The 26,521-nt window shown below is 38.9% G+C and overlaps 1 protein-coding gene and 1 long non-coding RNA gene across 9 annotated transcripts in view; one reads left to right on the forward strand and one right to left on the reverse strand.

Annotated features, from left to right (window-relative positions):
• RBM20 (RNA binding motif protein 20) overlaps positions 1-26,521 on the reverse strand; it is a 103,672-nt gene that overhangs the window by 69,145 nt on the left and 8,006 nt on the right. The window contains exon 1 of one of the 7 annotated variants that reach the window (XM_048060587.2): positions 11,491-12,270. The exons of 5 other annotated variants lie outside the window; for them this stretch is intronic. In XM_048060587.2, the coding sequence (XP_047916544.2) occupies positions 11,491-11,504 (14 nt within the window). In that variant the 5' untranslated portion in view covers positions 11,505-12,270. Of the gene's footprint in view, positions 1-11,178; positions 11,219-11,490; positions 12,271-26,521 lie in introns of those variants that run through there. One more of the 7 variants, XM_067000664.1, reaches the window with a different exon arrangement.
• On the forward strand, positions 6,269-9,758 carry LOC125182395 (uncharacterized). Of its 2 annotated transcripts, XR_007162006.2 has the most exons (3): positions 6,292-8,061; positions 8,279-8,424; positions 9,023-9,758. It is a non-coding gene; the product is annotated as an uncharacterized lncRNA (long non-coding RNA). The 2 variants fall into 2 exon arrangements; XR_010832882.1 differs by having other exon boundaries at positions 6,269-8,424.

Below are 26,521 nucleotides of genomic sequence, written 5' to 3' on the forward strand. Positions count from 1 at the left end.
TCAGACATGAAATTCCTGATTATGTAGGAAGAAAGTGTCTGAAGAGTTAAAAAGCTGAATGTTTAGTTTACTTCAAAGAGAAGCCTATACTCAATTGCTCATCAGGTTTAACTCTTCTCAGCTTCAGGGATCCATTTTTTTCTGGTTTTAAAGCACCCCCTAAGCATTGCCCCCACAACACCACCTAAACAAATGACACACTTGTACAAATAGGGCGTATTTTATGATCTGCAAGACCAGGATTTCCTGAAGTGTGTTCAAAAAAGAGACCATATGGGAGAGGATTTCTTTCCACACGCACGACCTAATTTAATTTTCAGTTGCTTCTGTATTTTAATAATTTGTATGCTTCAGTTCGATTTCTATTCCACTCCCTTCCCCACTCAAGAAAGGAATCTAGAAATATAAAGGATAAGTCCAGGAAAAACTCACGATTTATTACAGAGGCTTACTTAAAAGAAAAAACAGCCGCAGTGGATTAATGTATTTCCTTTCCCACAGCTTTTTCGCTTAAACCATAACTGTGCATATTTACTGCAACTTTTCCATCTGCCAGTGGCATTGTGCTGACACATCCAGGCTGCAAGGGCTGACAGCAGGGAGACAGGACACACCGTTCCTCTCAAGTCTGGTGAGGAGAGACACTTAAAGACATTGCTGACCATCAACAGTAACCCAAGTCGTTGTTATTCCAGCCATTTACGCCAACCATGAATCATGTTTTTAACAGAAAATGTTTATGAACAAAAAAAACAGAATGGCTTCTTGTCAAAAGCTTAACCCAAGGGCTATAAGCAGATATGCTCTCTTCTTAGAAGTCCTGCATAACCTGTGTGGTGGAAGAAGAAACAGCTCATGTAGACATTCGTTTTCTCTTTTATGAAAAACGGTACAACCAAGGAGAAGGGACTACCTTCTTTACAAGGTCAAATTGAGTCCACATCACTGCCAGAGTTTATCCTTTGAACCTGATCCTTTTGGCAGAGATTATATATAACACACACATTTGACAATATAGAAGTGTTACTGATAGGTAAGTTATGTGAACGACATGACACATTATATTCACCTTTAAGTTCATCCTTGGAGTCCAGAGAAATCAACCAGCCACTTTGTCACTCCAACGCCCCTAAAGCGACAAGTCCGCTGACTGCAGCCACGTTGCCCTAATTCTTCCGACAGCTTGGTGACCTCTTTACGGCCCTTTCTCTCTCCATCCCAGCACCAGCCTGAGCAAACGTAGCTCTTCCCCAAATCAAAAAAAAAAAAAAGTATATAAAAGCATGTAAGTTGCTTCCACCTAGTTAAGTTGCAGAAATTATAACGTTTCTCTTCTTTTTTTGGATTACAGGTCTACGTTATTTTTCTTAGATGCCACTCAACTAGTAATAAGCAAGACGACTGCAATTCAGCAACTGACTTTGGAAGCCCAGTGGTTTTCAGCAGGGTTTCATCCCTTATAGCTCTTTCATATTTCCGTTCTAGCACTTTCTACATGAATTACAGAGAAGCCCCAAATGAGAATGCGACAGACCGAGATGTGCCAGATCAGAACAAAACACGACCATTTTAGCATCTTGAGGAAGCTACTGAAACCTTTGTCATCCTGAAAGACTGAAACAGAGAGGGCCTCAGTCTACTGGGAAGTACGGTGAGCCTGGCCCCTTGAATGCTACTGCTGCAGCAAACAGCAGCAACACAGCCAGGAATGGAAACGTAAATCCAAGCAGCTCCCATACGATGCAGAATGTTGACTCCTTCTAGAGGTTCAGGGAATTTGGTCTGCCTTTGTTGAGGCCAACAACCAGGCTTTGTGATACAGATGCTTATTCACTAGGAACCCAGACCAGACCTATCAGTTTCCTCTGCAGGAGTCACCAAACACGCTCAAATTCAGACACCATCAACAGGGCTTTACCCTCAAAGCTGTGCCTAGAACACAAAAGGTCTTTCCCTACCCCCAACACCAAGAAGCATTCAAACAGGTGATTTTTCCTTAGAGTCGACTATTACCATTAATGATCCCCACATCAATGTTCTTCATGCCCATTTACAAAAGAAAATAAAAAAGCAAGCCTTCTTAACCCTCTGCTATAAAACTCATTCATTACCTCTTACACAAAGAAGATTCCCATGTGAAGCACACTAGTCTCATCTGTCATCAGGATGTAAAAAAAAAAAAAAAAAAAAGTCTTCTGTTCTTGATAGGCTAGAAGGTAAGAAAATGACTTTTGGTCAAGAGCGTCAGATGATACAGCAATCTCATCAAGGCATCTCATAAGAAATATCACCCATTGCTCTCCATAAACACAAGCCTGGTTTGCCTATATTCAGTTACAAGCAGAGAAGGATAATTAAAGAGTTCATGATATGGAAGGGCTAAAGCATGTGTAATCTTATTTATGTTCCCTGCACCTGTGTTTTCTATGGTTTAAATTATAATACTGATCTTTTAAACTGCACTCAGGGAGTATCCCAGTTCATTCACATGAGGGAGAGTAATATGTTCTATTTTTAATCAATACATTAATGAAAATGGATGCAACATATTGTATAGCTTTACCAGTAGCCAGATATATATTGACAAATTACTATTAAATTGTTTGCTGCTGTCTCGAGGCAATCCGAGCATGCTCAGAACTTCTCTGCGTGGCTGTTTCACTTGGCCGTGTTACTCCTTTCCTTTGTTCTCTCCATGTGTATTGTCTCCTCTGTTGTGCCTCAACTTGCATTACTTAATTCCCACTATTATGGGAACCTCTTGTAGCTCATCTTTCAAGCCGGACTGTAAACTCTACCCGCTTAATCCAGGACCACATTTTCCAACACCCGGAGCAATGAAACCACACAATCCTTGTTAAAACCCCTCTAATCCTTAACAAAGTCTTTGAGGTAGAGGCAAGCACTTCTCTCGGATCTGCACAACGGCACCGAGACCCCTCAGCCGCCCTGCAGCCCAGGCGATAGCAGTAGCGAGCCCAGGAGCACTGGCCATGAGGCTGCGGGCATGCGGCACCGGCAGCCCTGCGCGCCCTGGGCTGGCTGCCCACCCTCCTGGCTGGCAGCCGGCCCCACGAGTGACAACGCAGCACATCCATGGCAAGGTGGGTAACACGGCAGGTTGATTCCAAGCGCCCGTGCTTTTTTCCAGCGCCGACAGATCTCTCCTGCCCTCAATACCGTGGGAAAGGGCGTCCACAGCCTCACGCTTTCACTTAGTTCTTACACTTTCAGTTATTGCATTATAATAGCAGATTATTGCATTATCTGTAATTTCAGCCTCCCTCTATGCCAGTCATTAATCTTCACAGATAACCAGATATTTCCCAAATATTTTGGTCCTACATATCCCAGGGAAAATAAAATAAAATAAATAAAAATCTGTTTGGATATAAAAATCAAAAGGAATCCGAGACAAAGTCTATTTTTTTTCAGAGCAGCCAATTAGGTTCAAGTCTCAAAATCCAAAAATCATAATCTCCAAGAAAAAAAATAATCATCATCATCTACAGAAGAAAGATGAGATTGTATGATGTACGGAAGGGATTCCTGATGTACGTGACAGCTTTGTATTTCCATTTGGTATTAAAGGGTATGTAAAAGACTACCATATTTTCATGTGGAGAACACCTTCCCTGAACTAAAACAACAAAAATGATTCCATAAAGGATAGAGATGGCTTTATAGATGAAAAAATGAAGCCCTTTCTAGAACTCTAACTCATGCAAAAGAAAAAATTAAGTTTCGATCATTTCAAAATTTTAAATGCAACATTAAAATGCAGTAAGATTTAATCGGTTGACTTGTGTATTATAGTATGTGGATTGATTATAATTAACAATATTTATGTAATATACCTTTTGTATATACCCCAAAATGACAAATGCATCAAAGAACTGACATGAAAGGCTCACATTCTTCCAATGGCTGTAGTATACTGACATTTAATTATAACATCAAAACGCTTTTGCATTTGTTCTCTGTACCCTTTGGACAGCACAGAACGCTGCTTACTGAGTACAGTGAGGATTTCAGGAAAATTTCCTTCATTGCCAGCATTAATATTAATATTTTAACTTCAAAGAAACAGAAATTATGTAACACTGTAACCACCCTCACATATTCATGAAATGCCTTGTTTGAGTGATTCATTGTTTTTGCTTACCCCATTCTTGGTCTTTCATCTTTCCCATACTTTTGTTACACTCTGCCTCTCAGGAGTACAGAAATGTACTTAAAAGTTGCTTGAAAAATTACTTTGGAAATATAAACTTTGACTGAAAAGGATTTAAAATTGCCAATTGAAGCTTGGCACTAGAGGTTACTATTTTTCAAAAACAATTTTTAACATAAACAATTTCCTTTTGCTCACAAATAATGAGATGGCTTTTATATTATGCAAGATGTTTCCACTCTAACAGCCCACATCCACAGAAATGTTCACTGTGACTTTTTCCAGCAAGCCAACAGAGCAGTGGCTTCTAACAGCGTGCAACTCGAATGCCCCAGAAGAGCAATACAGAAATTCAGATTTCTCTAAGGGTTAACGGATTGCCAGCCATACAGCAACAGAAAATAGCTTTAAGTTATAGCAAATATGATTACTGTTTCCCAAGTAACTGGGAAAATTTCAGTTACATGCAGTTCGTTTAACTGTTACTCTTTTTTTTTTTTTTCTTCCCCTCCTTTAGCAGATACTTTATTTCACAGGAGAAAAAAAAATACAGCGCATACCCTGTTTTAGATTATGGAGGATTACACAGCTTTACGACTGACAGAAGAAATTGAAGACAACCTGTGATCCAGATTAAAAGTTCTTGTCACCAGGATTTTCCTCCCACCACCTAATTTCAGAATCTTTTCCATTTAAAACATTCCCTGTTTGTTAAATTTAAAGTAACTATTCAGTTTTATCTTTGTTTGAAATTATGAAGTAGATATATCCAGTGATACATTTTCAGTATTTCGAAGACTTCTCTGTTAAAAAGGATGTAACCAACCCCGCTGACATTAGCTCTATTTTAGTTTGTTGCAATTTAAAGACTTTCTAAGGAGACAGTTTTGTAAGAGATGAAACAATCATCCTTCTTAGTAATTGAGGATTACTTCTGAAAGAATCATATTTTACAAGTTCACATCATTCAAACCAGTGCTCCTGAGAAAACAGCAGAACTTCAGCTGACCAAAACAAACAAAGAAAACAACCCATGAACATCCTCAACTTTCGCTATTTGCCATAAAAACAAAACAAGAATTAAAGCACTCAGCTGCCTCTTCATCTGCACTGCATATCCTCCAAAATACGCAATTTATTTCAGTATTGAAAACATCAAACGCTTTGAAAATTCAGTTTGAAACGCTCAGTCGTGCTATCACAAATGATGAGTGAACACACAAGGCGGTCGTTACCATACTCACCTACTAGTTTCAAGAACATATAATTACAAATCCGTCTGTCAACCTTCCCACTACAGAGCTCTCCTGTGAGGTTTAAAATTCCAGAAATATAGATGACAGTAATTACATTTTTTTTGTACAGCTACTTTCTAAAATATATTACAAAATGTATTTTGAACAATCTTTATTTCTATCTTTATTTCTACTACACATATTAATACACAGCTAATTGGGCCACTGCTTCAAATACTTTTTTAAAATAGAAAGCAGAACTTTTATACCATGCCTAGACACATTTTTATTATTGCTGTTCCTGATTTCTATGAGTTTTAGAGTCAGCACATGGTAGCCCACCATTGTTTCCCCACTGCAAACAAAGACACCCAACAAATCGTTTTGACATGACATGCAGTGACAGAACAAAACTCTGAACAAACGAAACTTCTTTGAAATTGTTGACAAAATTCACCAAGTGACGACATCTTTAGTTGAAAACGAGATAGATGAATAATCAAAAAGAAAAGTCAAGAAACAATTTTCCTTCCACAAACTGCCCACCAAAATGCTTATTCTCCTTTTTATTAGTTAGCCAATGACCTGAGTAAGTGGTGAATTACATTCTGCTAAAAGCTGGTTGATAGTGTGACATACCTGGGCTGTTTTCACTTCACGTTGATCAGTGGGAACATTTTTAGGTTCTACTTAAAACGCTCAGCTATCTGTGCCCCTTCAGGCACAGAATGAACCTGTTACACAACCTGTTTGTGTGTTCTACGTTCTCTATCTTACTGGACAATCATACTAGTGAAATCAGCTTAACAAGAAGTTAATTTACAAAAATAAAGGCATAAATAATAATGCACTTCCTTACAAAATTTTGAGTGGATACTGAAAGGAACTAAAAATTACTTTTTTTTTTGGTAACTTAAAAATAAAATAAAAACAGAAATTATTTGTTGAAATGATTTTATTATTTTCTAAAGGAGAATTACTAGGTTCAGATTTTAGGGGCCAGGTCCTCCAGTGGAAAATGTGTCCCAGCACCGCGCTCCCACACAACTCAGGAACCTGGCCCCTAAAGCATTTAATCTGTCAGAAATGAGCTCCAGAGGGAAGCGTCAAATGCTGGGTCTGGTAATTCCAGGTGTTCTCCAAACCATGTTAGCGTCACAGATGTAGTGGATTTTTACCCTTCCCCACATCCTGTTTTAAAAAGCAGATGTGGGGCTCCTGGGACCCTGACAGACAACTCTTTGTTCACACTTGATTGGAGGGCGTCCAAGCATTCTTGTTAAAGAAAACAGTGGTTTTGTGTCTCAATTGTGCTACGAAGGAAAAATCACTAATTCCAAGGGCTCTTAAGGGGGCCAAGGTTACCAACACCTCCCTGGACTCTTTTCAGGTTATTTTTGTTTTGTTTCTCTCTTAAGCCCAAAATGTTAATGTAAACGAATTTCCATGAATATCATAGCTCTAGGACTTAAAGTCCATTGACAAGAATTTGTTAGGCTTGGGCTTCAAACTATCCCACATCAGTTATTCATACAGGAAGATTTGAAACTAGATGCAACAGGATTATTTTCCTGCTCAATGAAGCCAAAATTTCTATTTGACCTTTATTAATTACATTAGGAATTCAGTATTTACAGATTCTATGGATTGTTTAACAAAGCTTAATATTGGACATTAGCATTTATTATGCTTAGATATCAGCATGGGATTCCCTGACACATTTCCTCAAGCAAGAATCAGAGAAAGAACTGTTAATGCTGAAAAGAAAAACTTCAGGCTACAGCAGTACTTAGGAATAACAAACAATGGTTTTTGCATCTTTGTGTGCAAGCATGATTGTCAGAGCTGAACAGGAGTCTCTAAAAATGTAATTTTTTTACAGCCACACTCTGAAATATGATGAAGAGAGAGCAGGGAATATAAAATGTATTTGCATGTTCCTGGAAAGAAAAAAATTCATGCTCCCTGCTACTCTTTGCAGGTAACAAGACAGAAGATATTATTGGTGTACTAAGATTTCTTACACTGCATAATTTGATTAGTTATATGCCTATAACATATATGCAGTGGGAAGAAAGGTACCTGTAAAGAACCATTCCAGAGCAAATTATTCCGAAGGAAGGTCATTATTTCCTGATTTTATTAGTATGCCTCAACAACGACTTCGGAGTATTTTTAAAATATAAATAATCCTCACCTGTCCCAACAAGGAGACATTTGATATATTGTACAAATGAGTAGCTTACAGCTAAACTCCTTCTCACGCTTGCTTAAGTGCTATCTGCAGCGGGTCATGGCACAATTGGGAAGTTTAGCTCACAGTTTAGCAATTCCGGTCTTTGATACACATTGCTGCATCAGCAACATGACCGCTAGATTTCCTTTGCCATTCCACTTACCAAGAAACATTATATTTAAACCACACTGAGGAAAATCTGCTACAAAAACCCACAACGCCGCTGCTATGCTATAGCTTTCACTCCAGCTAAAGTCAAGACAGAAAATTGCGGCTCATTGTGTTAGAACAGTAACTCTGAGCGAAAGGACAGCCAGATACTACTCAAGGAACCGATTGCGTTCAGCACAGCTCTAATGCCCTGCTGACCCGTGGTATCTGCGTGATACATGAAAAGCCTGAGAGCTGCGGTTTTGGTAAATGTAAAAAGTCACCATGACAAGCTTTAACATACAAAATGCAAAGTGTTGCAAAGGTTAAGCTATGTCTCCTACAGAAATAGAGACTTTTTAAATCCTCGAAGATAGGTCATTTAAGGAAGAAATCCCAACTCTAACTGGAAAAGCACAGAGGATCTGACTGGGACCAAAGAAGCTCATTCTGCAATGTATTTCTTTTTTTCTGATTTTTCAGTTCTCCCCTACGCTTTCAGAGAGAGAGAGATTTTTCAAGACAGATGAATGACACTAAGAGAAGATGAATTCCCTCCATATGGCAAGCCTACAGATCCAAAACCAACATGCTATCCACTGTATAACAGATCATACGCTTTTTAACAGGTAAATGTTCTCATATTTACTTATCTAGCCCTGGGAATCACTGGGGATTAATCTATGCTTAAAATCCATACAATCGGAGAGTACTTCAGAGCAGCCTATGCTGTTAAATTCACACACTTTTTACAAGAGCACTTAAATTTACGTAGCCAGACTTACAAACTCCCAAAACAAGTACTGACCAAGCTGCATGATCCTGATTATTTTATTTAACAAAACAAGTAGGACTGCTTGTATTTAATACAGGCGTAATGCTAACAGGGAGGACTGCAACAGAAACAATTTATCAGAATAGTAATTCATGGGATAGAGTGTCAACATTTTCCTGAATGATACGAAGAGCTTTGTCCTTCCAGGAACAACAAGGGGGTGATTAGGCTAAGATTTATTCTGTGGTTTTAAAATAATTCCTGTTTTTCAAATGAGTTGGTAACTGAGAAATTGTCTATACTGATTTGAATAAGTACTAAAATCAAGGAATATCTTCAGCTCTTCTTACTACTTTTTAATCTTACTCAGTACCAACACGCAGCACTTGTTTTTATTTGCTACAGAAATATTCTGAGTATTCTTTTGACAGATTTCACAAAATTATTTCCAGCCTTTTAAAACCAGTTTACACTAAACCATGTGAGAGAGACGCTGCAAACCACTGAAACCGAAGCAGGCAGCAGTTAACGCCTTGACGATATCCAGGGGAGACCTCATAAATGAGCTGCTGCACTGCACAAACTGCCAGTGGGGCGACGCTGCTGTCACCAACCAAGAATTTATATTGAAAGATGAAAGAATTCCACAGTTTTTCTTTGTCCGAGGCAGTATTTACTCCTCATGCAGAGCTTTGCACCCGCTGCCCGAGATGATACAGATACATATGTTAAATGCTATCTTGTGCCAGGTTACACTAATGCAAGCTCAAATGCATATTATTTATCCAATTAATTTTTTCAGGTATAATTCACCACCATTGCTGTTAACACAATGATAGTTCATGTCAGTAGGCATAAAAATACCACTTTAGGTGGCACAAAAAACCTCAGTAACCACTGAACAAAATGAAAATTTCAGGTTTGCATGAGAAAAAAATATTCATTTCACACAGTATGATTAAGCTGAAGAAAGAGAATCACCTTAAAAATTTTAATAAGTGCATTTTTACACACTGCCTGACTACACAAAAGAACATTTTTTTTTTTGATAATACATATGTAAATTCAAGCATTTTCACTTCATCCTCCAAAGTCCTGCTTAAATTTTGCAAACGTGTTTTTAGGTAGGGAACCTTTTACTAGTTAAACGCCTCTATTGAATAAATTAATTCTTCTCTTTCCTGTTGACTTCTCCCTCCCCAATAAAAGTTGTTACTATACGAAAAAGACTGAAAACAGAGAGAAAATTACCATTTTGACAAAGCCATCAATCATATTTACCCTAAGTATTGCTCTAATAGAAAGCTATGCACAACTCTGAAATAGTTGTGTTTTTTTAAGTCATTACTCATAATTTCTCCTACTAAATTCTGCATTATTTCTGCAGATTTCTTAAATTTTCATAGTTAATTTGTTCACATTAATTTCTTCTCGTTTTAAATTCAATACAAATGAAGCCAATTAAAGCCTACACTTTGTTAGTTATGCAATTCTGCATTATTAGCCCACGAACACAGACAGAGTAGTAACTACTGTTAAACTGCTTTGCTCTTTTGACATTGCAAGGTCCACAAACTTGGGGCAGAGGGGAAGTGTCAAGATAAAACATTAAGCAGTTAAAGCAAAAATCAATTTAAGGACGTGAATGAATCTGGCTACTGCCAGACTCCAAAGACCACGCACCTCTTCACGGTTTGAATACTTCGCACAGAATTTGACATCCCCCCTCTGTTCTTAATTTTCCTTTATAATATTTATATATATAACTACATATATTGTATATTATTATATTACATATTGTGTATATATTATTTTTCTTTATATTATGTGTATAATTGAGTGTCAGCTGCTTATCTAAGAGTAAATCTAAAAAAGCACATGAATAACTGTTTCTTAAATAAGTGTAACGTTCTTTAAAAACAAAAAAAAAAATCATTTAATCAAAAAATTCCCAAAGGCACCAGAAAAAAAATACTTTTTCTAAAAGTTTACCTGCTAAAAATAAATAAATGAAGATGTATATATAATAGTTAATATCTGCAATTTGTTTATGCTTATTTAACCCTAATTTATGCATTTCATACATCTCTCTAACAAAGCTATCTTGAAGGTGACACAGTTTTCTATGAATTCCTGGTCTCTCTGATAGTGTTCTTCCCCAGTCTTGTCCCATACCCCTGTGTCTGACTGAGCCTTGCTAGCAACTTTAATGAGCATCCTTAAAAATAGAAAAGGAATTTCCATGACTTCTCCTATCTAGGTATTTTAAATACCAACACTATCAAGCAGTCACTCCAGGACCCAGGAAGGATAAGGATATGTTGTCAACAAAAGGAAAAAAAAGAGATAAAGTCTTTGGAGTCCACCCCCTGACCTGACAAAATCCAGGACTCGATACTGGTCTCCAGGTCAAAAATAGACCGTCTGAGAGCAGCAGAGAACACTTGCACAGTTATCACAGAGTTACTTGTTTTGCAGACCATATTAAGCACTTCATATAATGGCATCTGAATCTGCTGCAACATATTTGAGAACAACTTCTCTGAACCAAGTTTGAGAAAAAAACACGTTTGTCAAGGGCAATAGGAACAAGAAAAATAAATCCTACCTTGAGGTCCTTTCTCTTGTTTCTGTGCATTATCCTTTCAACAGAAGTAGATCTTTTCCTTACAAAGACCACCAGCATTACACTCACAGCAAGAATTTAAAAAAAAAAAAAAAGAGACCTTCATCTGCCTTTTGCTAATCTCCACAATATTACACATTATAAACATAAATACTTCTTACAGAAGATCTAGTAGCCACACATAGCAGTAAGATGTCCTCTTCATTTTTATGAACTTATAAAAGAAATATTAACTATTAAATTTTACTTGAAGTAATTATTATAAACCCATATCATGTTAAATGAATACGCTACCTTTTCTGATTCATTATCTTTGCTTTTGAGTTTTTCCTCTTACTGATAAGAATTCAGCAATTCCCCATGTTCTTGCTGAGCACTCACATAGGTTAGCAAGGTTCGACTGCGTGCGTTGTTCGAGCCAGTATAGCTTAAATCTCAGCCAGCCAGGAAGCCAGGCAGATAAGCGCTGGCCTATTGAAAGTTTATCTTTTGAAAGGGAACAAGGTGCTTGAACTTAAGGCAAGAATAGTCTGTAAGTTAACATTTTGTTACAGCCCACAGGTTAAAATATACATATAGTAAATGCATTGACGATAAGATAATAACTAGATGCTATTAATTAATAATTATTTCATTTCAGCAACCAAGTATTAGATCCACTCTTTTTCTATTGCATAATTTCAGAATTTCATAACACAATTAAAGACGCCAGCTTCTGATATATTCAATTTCATCAGTAGAAAGCAGCTATGCTTTTTAGCTGAGACAGAGTTCTTTTCAAAACAGTAGAACAAAGGTGTTTTTTGTTCGTTTGTTTGTTTTCCTTTTAGGGCTATCTTACATAGGAAGCCCCTTTTCAAGAAAAATTTTTTGTTTTATTTAAAAATGGGATGTTTTATTTCTGGATTCTATAAAACAAGTACACACTAGATTTTTTGAATAAAAAAATCCCAAACCCAGGAAAAATAAAGAAAAACCAAGAAAACAGAAACTAAGTTCTAAAAATGCCCTCTGAAGTTGCAATCATTTTAGGAATTCTGCATTGTGACTAGAACACATGACTGCATACATTTTCACCAAAAAGAGTCGAAGAATGATTTTTAAAAGCATACAAGAAAAAAATAATCAACCATTTGTATTTTACTCTAAATACTAAAAGAAAATCCTACCAACAACCTTCATAAACTTCATAAATAACTAATATTTAACTTTCCAACCCTTCATGTATAGTAGGATTCCAAGGTAATAAAAAATGATAACATAAGTTTCAAGAAATCAAAGGGTAAAAATAATCTACATACAGTTACTGAAAGGACACGTATTATTTGGTATTAATTAGCTAGCCACATTTGACAAAGTATCAGTATAGAACAGAATAAAACCCCTTATTAAATCAGCAGTTGAAATTAGAATTATTCCACAAAATTTTTTCCCAAACGTACATTCCCTCTTATTTAAAATATTTGTCTTTGCAAATTTAAATGAATTTGTTATTTCTAAGCCTGGTTAAAAATAAAAAAATAAATTGCTGAACATTAAAAAAAAGTCTTTTTTTTTTTTTTTCCTGTAAGTGCTCTGAAAAATAACTCAAAATAACATTGTGGAATTCAGGCATGCCTAAATAGCTTTTGTGTTATATATGTTTAGCTTGCAAGCAATGATGAATTTGACCTGCCAGTTTCCCAAAGAGACTTACTTTGCCAGGAAAACAAACTCCTGCTTTTAGAAGATCATGTGTTTTGTTTGTGTGCCATTGGAAAAAAGAAACAAATCTTCTTGATGAGACACAGACAAAACATGTTTTCCTTCTGTATATATATAATATATAAACAAGAATGGAAAAGAAGAATTTAAAATAAGAATAAGCCATTATCTCTCAGAAAATAACAGCTACTTGAACTAATTTAAATTTCTGTGTTTAACATGTCTGGAGTATAAGCACAAAAATAGCATATTTTTGCAAGTGCCTTCAAGAGCAGAAGTACACTGATAAGAACAAATGTGAGGCATGTGTTTAATATATCAGAAAATATCTAATTACAGTAAAATTATCTGATGTGCAACAGTATGTTAATGTTGGCCAATAAATAATATGACAGATAACACTCATGAAAGCGATTACCCATTTTGCTTGTCCCATCCACACTGCTGCTTTCTGCAGCTGTCATTCCCTACCTAACCAGCTCACAGGACTCTCTGCACAGAGCAAGACAGCCAGCTCGTTATTGCCTCGAGTTTAACGACTACTCATGGAAAAGCTAGGCAATACAATTTGGTAATCTGTTCTGAGTTCTGTAAGAAAAAATACATATGTATGTATATAGATTTTTTTCTGCAATTAGCATAAGAGACTAAACAGATCGTGGGGTTTCTGGTTTTGTTTTTGTTTTTTGTTTTGTTTTTGTTTTTGTTTTTTTTTGTTTAGACACTGAAGACCTATATATTCCATGCACTTTTGCTCCCACCCTATCCCCTGCAATTTGGCTCTTTTTCAGGACAGAACAAGCAGATGGGTATCAACTAATACATCCATTTGTCACTTGACTGCTTCATAAAAACTTCCGCCTTTAAACAGAAAAAGTGACTAAGGAAAATAAGCAATTTATGCAGGACTGGTTCATAGTTTTCTGTGTATCTTTCCAATAAAAATTGTTTGACATAGCTGATTTAAATAAACACTGTTCTAAGGAAACAACCACAAAATACAGTGATTAAAGCACTACTGAATAATATAAAAATTGCCTAACTAGGATTTATTAGAAACTGAGGGCTGAGGTGAGAAGATCAATGCAATAATTAAGTATTTTAAAGAATGATCTGCAACATTAAAAAAAATCTTATATGCACCTAAAAAATTTTTAAACTAATATTGCTAAAATGATCTCATGCTATTCCTGCAACTGGAAAGTTACATGAAAATATTTTAACTATATTATGCATAAATAATTTACTTCTAGACAGACAGTTTTTACACTTACAGATAAATTTTCTCTCACAATGAACAGAAGATTGTAAATATCACAAACCACATGAGGAATAATATCTTTTAAAGACTGTGTTTCAATCGACTGCCTTTCATGCTGGCTCAGCCACTTTAAGCTGTGATGGATTTTTAAAAGCTGTTCCAATATATCAAAATCAGCCTCGGAATATCTTAACAAAATTCTCAAGTTTCTATGACTAATAGTGTATCACAGACTTGATAGTTACAGGCTAAACACAACCCTGACCTTTTGCGCTTATGGCTACGAGACCTGTGGTATGCCCGCTGAGCTATATGGCTACGAGACCTGCAGCGTGCATACTGAGCTAACAAAATCTACATTTACAGCAGTGCTGTCATGCCAAAAATCCCTCGGGGCAGGATTTTGGCTTGCCTTATACTATTTCTTTAAAATATAGGGTCACTGCTCCTAACCTGCAAGGTAATGTCCCCCACCTTCATCAACAAACTCAATGCTTTTACAGTAGAGACCACATAGTGCCAGAAAGCTGCTTGTAATAAAGGATTTTCAGGCCTCTTATAAATGTTACACTTCCAGAACAAAAAGTCCTCTCTGCCAGCTCTGGGCTCTCTCAGACAGCCAAAAGCTGAAATTCATTCCCATTGTCTTAACCCAGGTCAGTGGGTTGGCTTTCTGAGCAGAAACCTCTCCAGGAGTCAAAGCTGCTGCGACTCTGTACATTATTTCTTACCAATGGGACAAAGTGATGGATATTTCTTCTTTGTATTACATACACAGGGTTTAGCTGGTGAGGAGGAAGCAACCAATTCTTACACAAAAAGGTGAAAACCTTGACTTGGTAGAGGAGAAACTAGGAATCTGGCAGATCAGGATACAAGAGGACATCCGGAAGGCTAGCAAGATTTTGTGTGTGAGAAAACCTGAAGGAAAAGTTGCTGAGGAATAGGGGAGGAAAGGGAGAAGGACTGGGGAAAGAAAGGTGTGAAAATGCCATCCTTTCAGGACTTTTTCCTCTGCTCTGTCCTAATCGCTGGAGAGCCCATTTTCTACACAGCCTTTGCAGAAGACACAGAGAAAGAGGCAAAGAGGCTACGTAACACCGAGCGTTGCAGCCCTTCCCATGGACTTGGAGGAACAGTAAATGAAAAATGAAATTAGCTCTCAGCTATTCTTCTATTTCCAAAAGCCACCATCATTAATTTTGTTTCACACGACAAGGCATGCAAATCAGAACGACAAAGCACATTCATCACCAGCAATGCTGCATCCAGCAAAGACAGCTTGAGTCAATAAAGAAGCCTGGGCTGAGCGACTGTGAACAACAAACGCTCCTTACGGGCAGCCAAACCGAAGATCATCAGGAAACTGTAAAATGAGACGTCCACCATGCAAACCTCTCCTCGTTCCCTCCTCCCATACAAGGGGATGTTTTGGTACTGAACTGTGGAATTCCCCAGAGACACGATAAAGGAAAAATTAAAACATCCACCAGCCCAGTAATGCTGTGCGTGATAAAAACCACACGAGGAAGTCATCGGGTAAAACAAGCAAGCATGGCACAACCATTGAAACTAGGATTATGTTAGAAGCTGCTCTTCTTTCCAGAGTGTTTTTCAGCTCCTTTTGCAGGCCTCCTTGCCTGAATGCCTACAGACAGAGCAGAAGGTGCCAGATCAGTGATCTGCGGCCTACCGATGGCAGCCTACGGGCAGCTGCTCCCTAGATGATGAGACCACTGCAAGATATTAAATCCATTTCAGGAAGTTTTCTCATCCTTTCCAGAAGCTAGTTAATACCGTGTATTTATGTATCTCTTACTCTTCTCTGCAACCCATTTTTCCTGGGCTTAATCAAAGGGTAGGATAGCCTGAAGAAGTGCCTACAAAACCCACTCCACAGGACAACTGCCAGTGCATTGAAACCTCCTACCACAGTCCTAATCTCCCTTAAAGACTTCTTGGATGTGGGTTCAAGTGAGAAAATCTACACAGCTAGATGTCAGGATGCACCAGGAGCTTTCATTCCCCTTGTACTCCTCAAATCCTGCCTCTGCACAGCAAGACTGCACCTGTCCCAGTGCAGTACCCCTGACGCCTTCAATTAATGCTGAGAAAATCCTGAGCTAAGTGCCTACTTAAATTTGATGGGTTTGGCATTCAAATGATGGTCTGTGAGCCTAATAAAAGCACCAGTTAGTAAACAACATTATTGCATGAACATCAGCAGAATTATGAGCAACTGCAAGCTGCAATTAAGTTGAATTTAGCCACCATGCCCACACAACTAGCGATGTAGTTGTTTCAGATCAATGCAAACAACCACCAATAAATATTCCCATTGCTTCTCCAAAGAACAAGAATGGGAATTACTGAGTGCCGCTAGAGAAATTTATAGTTGAACAGATGCAAACTACCTTACAGCCCTTAGGAAAATGGAATTCATTCACCAAAGCATAGTTTGAGCTAGCTAATCCAAGTCGCATATCTAGTTTTTGCAGAGCTTTGAGAAGCAATCAATCTTCTGGTATTCACCAACGTGATTTGTTAATCTGCAGTTTTCATAATGTAGTAAGGAACATTTGAATTAACAAGTTATTTTCTAATAGTCTCTTGGTTACTTATTGGGTGTGACGGAATATGTGGTGTGGTGAAACTGGACAGTATAGGTTACGTCACGTTCTGCCATCTGGAAAACATTACAAGATAATCACTAATACTGTGAAGCCTCCTGAATCCGTTCTTCATATATAATATAGCCATTTGAGCTCTGAAGAATGATTTGTAAAATATGTTACTGTAATCCTAAGTAGGATATTGTTTTAAATAAAACCCATATCTAAGTACAAATTTAAATTTCAGCTTACATCCTTAACCAATTACGTACCGATGCAAATCTCCACTGATAAATCGTCTTGCTAAATCCATTCTTGCAGTGGATTAGTTAGCTCAGAGAAACGATACTGGGATATAGTTTTTCAGGACCAGCAAGGTGATTTGAAGACTCCCCAGTGGTTAGCAACTTCTATTCAGTATGCAGTAGGATTCAAGTGCTGGCCCTTGATGGCAGCACAGCAATTTAAGGTCACCGTCCCAGACCGCTCAGTGAGTGGTCCCTGTGCTGGTAGGGGCAGAAAGGACTGCTCGCGGGCAGCTGCTGAAGGCAAACGCTACCTAGAGAATGTACCAGGGAGCAACTCAACAGCCAAACCCTGTGTTTTGTATAGTCATAATCACCTGTAATATTGCCCGCTCTCCCCAGGAGGAATGCCCAGCATCGCCTGTTATTTCTGGCGCATGATGAGCATGCTGCGGAGCTCGCTCCCGCCGCAAGAGAAGCCGGACGTGCCCTTTGCCAGCAAGGGACTAGCACCACTTCTGTCATGTGAAGCAAAGTTTATACAACAGCACTTAGATCCATTTCTGTGGAACTTGCTCCATGGCTGAAAGCCAGCATGGGTCAACAACCCGCAGCAGTTTCATATCACAGTGGATCCCTTCACAGACAGCCCAGGGCTGACAGATCCCACCGTGCTCCTCGCAGCATTTTTTTTCCAGGAAGACAAAGACAAGCCCCTGACGAAGCAATCTGCATACAGCTCAGCAAATGAGACCTCTGGGCTGGCTTTCCCATACAGCATTCCCATTTTACTTTCAAGCCTCCAGTATCCCTAAGGCGATACGCCACAGGGGTATTACCCACACCTCAAGAAAATATTTAGGTATGTATGTGTGTGCGTGTGTATATATATATATATATATGCACACACACACACACTATAACTATATATCTCTAAATATATAAATATATATCTATAAATATAGATATAAAGCCATGCTCACATAACACTCTCAGCAGCTAAACTCTGCCACAATCCCAAATGTTCAAACAATCAGGTCATGCTAACCTAATCACAAACTATGAATGTGATAAAAATCATAGAAGGAGTACCTGACAGAAATTGCCATAAAAGTGACATCATGCAATAGGCCACGCAACAATCTGAAATCTCAGCCAACAGAAAAGCCAAAGGATCAGGGGGAATTTGGAACAGTTCTGGTTTTCCTGTTTTTAAAATGTCTTAAAACTATGAAGTCAGTTTCCATCATATCAACATTCATGCTTTGACCTAGACTGCCCCAAAAATGTGGTAAGAAACCAACGGACCTTTCGGACAATGTCATTTGTTGTACACAACATTGTTCTAACACAGCTCTTGCATGACTGGAGGACACACCAGCTGTGTGGGAGGCCAAAATGGAGAACTAATTTGTTGGAAAAGCTTAGCAATAATAATAGCTAAAGTTGTGAATGTTCTCTAAAATAGGAGTGAGTTAAATAAATAAAACTGTATATAAGCACACAAACACACACGCACCAAAAGACATACGTGCACATAAAAATAAAAGTTTATATATTACATATATCTATCAATACTGCTGGGATGCTTTCTATTCCACCTGCACAATATGCCACACAACAAATTACTTCCCTCTGGTTTTCCTCAGTTGTTCTCACATCAGGTGACAGAAATCTCTGTAGGAGTTTTGTATGCTTCAGTGAACACCGCTTTCTTACCTAGCTCTTTAGTTTTATTATCCACTCAAATACACACATTTCATGTATCATATTTGAAATTAAAAAAAAAAAAAGAAAAAGAAGAAAAAGATTATTCTCTGAATAAAATCTACCATTAAAACTATCTAAATCAACATTTTGAAGAACATGAGATTTTTATAGTCTAGATTTAAAATAAAATGTTTAGCCCAACAAATAAATAAAAAATCTGTTTATCTGAGCTCTACAGCATTCAAACAAATGTATAAATGCTCAAACTGCTAAAAAAAAAAAAAAAGAGAGAGAAACACTTTTTAAGTTCTGTAGTAATGTAATCCAATCTATCAAACAGGATGTTAGAGAATTTAGAATTTGCTTTAAAATGAGACAAAGCTGGTAGGATATTTTTAAACCAGCATAGCAATCATATAATGGCTCACTTGGCCCTGTTGAGAAATGCAGCTTTCAGGACGTTTAAAAGTACAACAAGCTTTTCTACTAGATTTGCACTATACCATAAACTTCTCCTCTCCCTTTCAGTACTCTGATCAATTCTAAATGTAATTGCTGTGCTGATCTTCAGCTTACTTTTACAGATGAGCACTACTAAATCAAAAGCTGTCCAAATTTCCTTCTCTGGATTAATATATACATAATGGCTGCTTGCCCATGGCTGGAAATCCTTCTGATCACTTAATGCTGTCAGGTGCCTCATTTCTAATGGTGAAAACATAATCTAAGCTTCCAGAGGACAAATTCTTCAGGCTCCATTTCAAGTGCAGAAGTATTTGAACACAGATAAAACCCACTGATCTGGTCAAGATTCAGGCACATACGCAAGCACACTGAAGCAATGGGGCTTCAGTGAAATAGTACTATACCAATGCTCATTTACAAGAAATAAAAATATTTTTTAAGAATGGAATATTGAAAGCTAAATAGCAGCAAATATAGACAAAGATGACAGCAGAAAAAGTTTTGGGGGTACTGCCAGGGTAATGTTTCTGATGTTGAACTACAGTCTGCAGTAGGAAAAAAGAAAATCTATGAATGTAACTAGCCCTATGAAAACCACACTGTTTAGGTGAACTTCACGTCCATATTTAACTCCAAAAATGCAACATTTCACTCATGAAAGAATTAGGCCACTCGCTTGTATGTTAGAGGCCTATATGTTTCTTTACCAGAGGTAAAACACTCACAAATCTCTGCTGACAAGTTTTCAATCTGAAATCAAAACCAGGCAACAAGGCAGGATGGCACAAACAGAGGGGTAGTGGCCAACCAAGCCAGGAGGATTTACACAAGAGATGTTTTTCCAAGAGTTTTCTGGAGAGGGCACAGAGGGGGTGGAAGCTTGGAACAAATTCACGGGTGGGATGTTCCAAGCCCAGAGACTGGCATGCAAAGAGTCCAAGAGACCACAGCTCCAAGTCTGGGTTACTTAACATCACTGTCTGGCTGCCCAACTATACTGCCACTGAACGCCACGAATAGCAACGTGGTTCTCACCAGCAACACAAATGTGCTGTCATCCAACACCCAAGCATAAGAAATCTCGGGTATTTCTGGTAAGTGAGGAGTGAGATACGTGGAAGTACACCAATCAGGTCAGCAGCACGTGGAAATTGCCTGGGGAGATGGAACCACACTTACTGCCGTCCCTAAGCACCAGCCACCCTAAAGACAGTCCGCAGCAAACAGTTTACTCACTCATCTGTCAGAGGCGGGACTAAATACAGACTCCCATATGCACACTCCAGGAGTATTAGGACATTAATGGAAATGTCTTTAAAAGCTTATCGACTCGCCCAGCTTCAGATCAGTACAAGACAAAACACAGGTGACATGATATGAAGGAGCTTGAGCACTACGTGACCAGCACATAGGAAACCACAGGGAAGACTCGAGGATGTCTGACACCACAGCTGCTCCAGCTGACAAAAGCAAAGAAATCAGGAAACGATGGAGATGTATGGACCTGTAAGCATTGTGCAAAATAGAAAATGACAGGCAATCGCCAGCTCCAAAAGAAAATTCAAAGAAACATGTGCCTTTTTCATCGTGAAAGGGGCCAGTTCTGAAGAAGTACCACTACCTTTGGTGCAAGAGAAACGCAGGCACAGCCTGTGCTTCAAACACCTGATAGCCAGGGAAATCCAGGAGCAGATGCCACAGGGAACAGACAGACAGACGCCCTTTTCCCTTTGTACCTCTCAGCACAGTGTTAACGGGACGGTGGCACTGCGCAGGGAGATGATTTGAAGGAGGAAAGCACACCCTCTGCAGGCTAAAAGTAAGTGTCTGGAGAACATTATTTCTGCGAGCAAAGAGCACTCTGATTTCAACAAAGATATTTGATACGCATTTTTCGTAGATTCGCTGAAACACAGGAAGATGAATTCAGTATATCCAAATCAGCAGAAGACTGGCAAATCCATGATTTATAAGCAGTTCCCCTGCATTTCATGCACTGGGGTCACACCAGCCCTTCTATTCAAACACGAAAGAAAAGGCATAGAAACAAAATAGATAATTAAAAAAAAAAAAAAAAAGCTTCCATAGAACAAAAGACGGAGAAAAAAACAACAAAACATTTTCAGCAGTTACATCATTTTGTATTATTATGGTCAAATGAAAATTATTATTTTTAATATACTTTTTTTTTTTTTTTTTTTAACTGGGATTCTTCATGATATTTTCCAGAAGAAAATCATGGAACAGATACAGGAGAATATCATTTAGTTGTCTTTTTTTTTTTTTTTTGAAACAGATACAAATGGGTTTTAAACACTTACCATGAAACTTCCATCACCGTAAATAACTATAGAACTACAAATTAAGCATAAAATTAATTAAACATTAACAAAAGAAAAATATACACTTTTCCAGTGTGTCCATAGAAATGATGAATATAATTTTAGCTCAGCAATTTGAGAAGAGAATATTTTGAATAAGTAGGTAATTAAGTTAAGAGAGGCCTAAAGAAAGATTTCACACTCACATTCATATGCTGAAGCGGTTTAAAAATAGAGAGTAAGAACTGCCTGACTTCACCTTTTAATTTTAGCTGGGTGATGAGCTGGTCCCAAAGACAGAAAGGCACAGCAGGATTTTTTCTCTGCAAAGTGCCCTTCGTATTTTTATGTGAAGGAAATGCAGTCTGTTCTATTAATAACCTGCTATAGCTCTAGATAAGTCTAGGCACCCTTTCCATCAGGAAAAAAGTTCTGTTTTGAGCGTACAAGGGATTCGGAGCAACGAAGACGTATACACAAGTTGGAGAACCCTCCAATTGCCCCGGCCACTTCACAGACACCTCTCGCAATTACTAAAATTGTAAGCACACCACTTTTCTCTCATGAGGAAGAAAAAGCAAATGACTGAGTTTGCACCTTGAGGTAATTTTAACTTCATTCTCATTTTAATTAATATCTGGAAAAGCAAACGTTGATACCAACTAGTCCAAAAGTGCACTGCAGAAAGAGGGGGGAGTTGCTTGACGTAATGCCACCATAATGCCTAGATTCTCCCAAAGAAGCGGGGAAAAAGCACATAGGATTTTTTCCCCACATAAAGAAAGATCGATTCTTCTTCTGGATATGCCTCCCTCACGCTTTGCGCTTTCCTGACCTCTCTCTGATTAACCTATCTCAAACACCGGCTTCCCAACAGCAACCCTCAGGCCGCTCAGCATTGTTTCAGCCTGGCAGGTTCTTGCAGTGGGGCAGGCTGAAACCCCTCCTGGTCAATAGCACTGCACGGGGAACTTTTCTGTCCTGCAGGGAACGGTGGAAATGGAAACAGTATTGGACGACAAGCATTCAAATTATTTTGCCAATTTATTCTTGCCAAAGTGACAGCTATCCAAGTGGAGGTCCCCAATACCCTCAGCTGTGTTAGAAGCACCACCGTAAGCAAGATTAATTGTGCTTTAATGAGGGTAGCAGCCTTACCGCTGAAGCCTAAGTAGGGTCCTAAGTTAACACTGCCGTGAAAACAACTCTTCTAAACTGTCCTCTTGCCTCCCTCACATGTATTCAGAGCAACAATGAGCAGGAGGATCCTAGATTTCTTTGTCCCCAGTGCAACTACGCTCAATCTTTAATTACAGATTCGTGTTAGGCTCTGTCTGTAAACTTGCTGCATGTATAAATACTGGTTCCTGATTCACTCCAGCAACTCCCATGAATAAGCACTTGCAAGTTTCTTTGCCGTGTGGATGCACTGAGAGTTGGTGAAAGCTCGCATCAGCATCCTGCTGGTCAGCAGCCACTGAGCGAGGACACGCTGCCATCCTGAGCTGCAGCCCCTGATCTCGGTAAGCCATTTGCCTGAAAGCACAGGAGGGCCACGCTGGCCTCTAATGACCACTTCCCACTCATTCACTTCTTACAAAAAAGAGCACACTTGTGCAGGTGAGCCTAAGGAGATATTTCTTTGTAACCACATTCCCAGTATCTTTTGGTTTGAATCTTAAAAGCACTGTGTTATTTTCCACAACCCAGCACCATTCCCAAGTCACATCAGAAGTTCCATATGGTTCTGAAAACTTTTTCCATTATGAGATACAGATGAAGGGTGCTGTCTTTTCTTCCAGCTGGAACATGCTCTGCATTTCATTTGTACAGATGCAATTAGCTCATTTATCACTCTGAGCATTTCTAGTTCAATTGTCGGATACCAGAACTGGCACCAAGCGCACCCTATCCCTGCCACAGGAGTGACATTGCACTTGACATCTTGCATCAAATGACATTAAAGCACTTGAAAGTAAGGATTGGAGATGACCAATTCTGCTTCTTTTATTGAAGATCCTTAGTCAAAAATACCTCCTTACAGGAAGGCTGTCAGCTGACATTTTTACTGTCTCCGGCATAAGTTCAACACAAAGTTTGTAGAGCGAGGTCATCACTCACTGTACGGCTATTTATAGTTACTTACTCTACCCTTATCCTAACAAGACCCTAATCAACAAAGCTTCTGATGACTTTTGTTTGAAGGATCTTTAAATGCGAATGAAATGTCTGTCTTGCTTTAAAAATAATTATTTGAAAATTCAACTACTTCTTCTTCCTTCCCTTTTCATATGTAATTCAGATAATGTTTCTCTTTCACCTTCCTGTGTAAAGATGGGTTCTAGGGAAGAAAGACTGGTTTACGTAGCAAAGGATAAAGAGGTGCATGACCATCCAGTATCTAATTTATCCTAGCCTCTTCTATAAAGAGAAAAAATAGCTGTTTGAAAGTCTGCCTACGATCACTCCCCTTCCTACCACACAGCCCCCTTCTCCCTTCAGCAAGGTAACACACCAGGCTCCACCAGATGGAAAGTGCGTCCTTGACAAAGCAGTTCAGATTTCCAAAAGAAACACGCACAATTTTTATACATTGCCCAAACAATCAGCCAAATTGGAGTTTGTTTCCAGAGCCCCTGCAGCAGGATCCAAATCCAAAGAATGATCAGAACCTCTCCTCTGGCTTTATTAGGCTGCCACGTGGGGCCCATGTGTGCAAGGGGCATTCTTTAGGGCTTAACATAGACAATATAACCATTATAGCACTGGTTTTAAGGTATGTTTATAGGCCTAAAGGGGTCGTGGTCTCCAAGCCAGGCTTCCAGCTGCTGCAATAGCATCATCACCACCGAAACCCCCTACCCAAAAGAAACGCCTGCTGCTCTCACTGCTGCCGCCCATGCTGGAGAAAAGAGTTCTTTTCTTAGCGAGGTGCTTACCCCGAGAACTGCCAGCTTTGCTACAGCTAAATAAATAAAATTACCTCAGAGATTTTAAATTCAGAGCTGTGTCTGTCTCAGAGTTACAAGCTACTCTGTCATATTTAAGCTTGAAGCAGCTTTTTTCCTGCCTCCCTTGGTCGTTCTGCTGTTTCTTACAAGCAGGGGCAGGCAGCAGGGGGTGAGAAGCGATGTACTCCAGGTCTCCTCAAATTCCTGAAATGTCTGGTGTCAGAACAGGGGCCCATTTATCACAAGTCACACCCTTGGGAGCTCTCTGCCTTGTCCACTGGGAGAGCAGCAGCAAGCCCTCCTCCCGCACCGTGCTGTTTGCACAAACTGCCAACGGGGAGTAAAGCGTAGACACGGAGCTGATAGAGTGGTGTGCTTCTGGTGAGGGCTCCCTGGCATCCAGTTAAGAGGTGAGAAAACTAAATATAACAAACTTAAAACTACAATTATTGTAGGGGAGCCTGCCAGAGCTGCTCTGAAGCTCCTAATGGTCTGTCGGGGATTTATGGATCAGCTGTGAAAATTTACTCGCAGCTAAAACTTGCCAATCAAGTCTTCGGCTTTGGAACACTGCTACCAACTTTCTCACAATACAGCTTGGAAGTGGAGAAGCAACCAAAGCAAAACAGGCGGTTTTAATGTTTTGAAGAGGGACATACAAAAGAAAAGTCTGTTATACTGAACAGATCAACAAGAAAAGTGGGAGGAATTTCTCTTCTGCATGTTTCTGTCTTAGTATAAAAGGGCCTTCTATCATACAGAGCAGGGGAGGACAAACAGAGCAGTGCCAAGAACTGAGAAATGCACAGTAAGAGGCAGTATGCTGCACAGGAAGGCTCCAAATGGCCCTGACTTGCAGTTCGAAAGAGGCTGAGCTGCCACATAAGCCCACAACTGTGAAGTTTTACACTCCAAAGTATTGCTTTTTAAACACCTCAGCTTATTAACATGCTGTTAGAAAGCATACAGGAGTATGGGTCGATACTCCTCCCTACACAGCACCATGCTCTCTTTTAAAGCTTCAATGCTAGAACACAAGCTATCTATTTTATTTATTTATTGGCTTCCGATGTATCAGGTGTTTCCTATCAGTGCTCGTTGTTCGTGACTCTTCTGTGCAAGACTCCCAAAGACCTGGCAAAGCAGTAAGCATTCATGAAGCCTTGGAGACTTAGATGATGAGATCTGATCCTCTAAAGCCTACACACAAAAATAATCCTCATGCGTACGAATGCTTTGCAAGCCCAGTCTCATAGTATACGCACTATATCCAAAGAGGAGTTTAAGTCTTATTTACCACTGCCAAACAAACTGGATTGACTGCTTAAGAAATTTATGTAATATATAAGATGGGTGTTGCTTTTCTTTGCACCATTTAAACAAAATGAAATAAACTTCTAGTCCCTGAAAATTTATATTTTACCTTTTTTATTTGGTAAAGGAAATTCAATCCTTTAATACTTTGCAATGTAAAAAAAAAAAAGTGATTCACTTAAATTTTATTGTCAAGTATGAAGTAGTTTGTCAGCACTTTTTACTTCTCCAGGAGCTGGAAAACAAAAGATTGAAATAACATCCAACACAGTACAGAAGACACAAGAGCTGACTTGGATTCAAGTACCGCTGAACTTTTTGTTTGCACCACTTCATCCATGAACCTCTTTGCCCATAGTGCTGACAGAGGTATCTACAAACACCATCCCAGTCAGCCACTGCTTTCCTGCATTACTTACAAATACGTTCACCTCCAGATACATCAGCGACTCTCCCAAGCATAATCCCCATCAGGACAGCCTGAGGCAAACCTCTTGGGCCATTTCAAGGAGTCAATGGAAAGATGTCAGCAAAAGGGTAAGCCCTGCCTGTACGGGGAGGAGGTGTTGCTGCAGAATAGAATAGTGACCTTGAATGAAGTGGCAAATAAAGAGAAGAGCCCAAGGTTTGGTTGTTGGTTGGCAGGACGGTAGAAAGCTGTAGGTGACCTTACAAGAATGTGCCATGAGCAGGGCACAAATGGATGGCACAGAGCACATGGATAGCAGGGGTGTGAACATTA

Source organism: Anser cygnoides, chromosome 7 (genome assembly GCF_040182565.1).
Source record: "Anser cygnoides isolate HZ-2024a breed goose chromosome 7, Taihu_goose_T2T_genome, whole genome shotgun sequence".
NCBI classification, from domain to species: domain Eukaryota; kingdom Metazoa; phylum Chordata; class Aves; order Anseriformes; family Anatidae; genus Anser; species Anser cygnoides.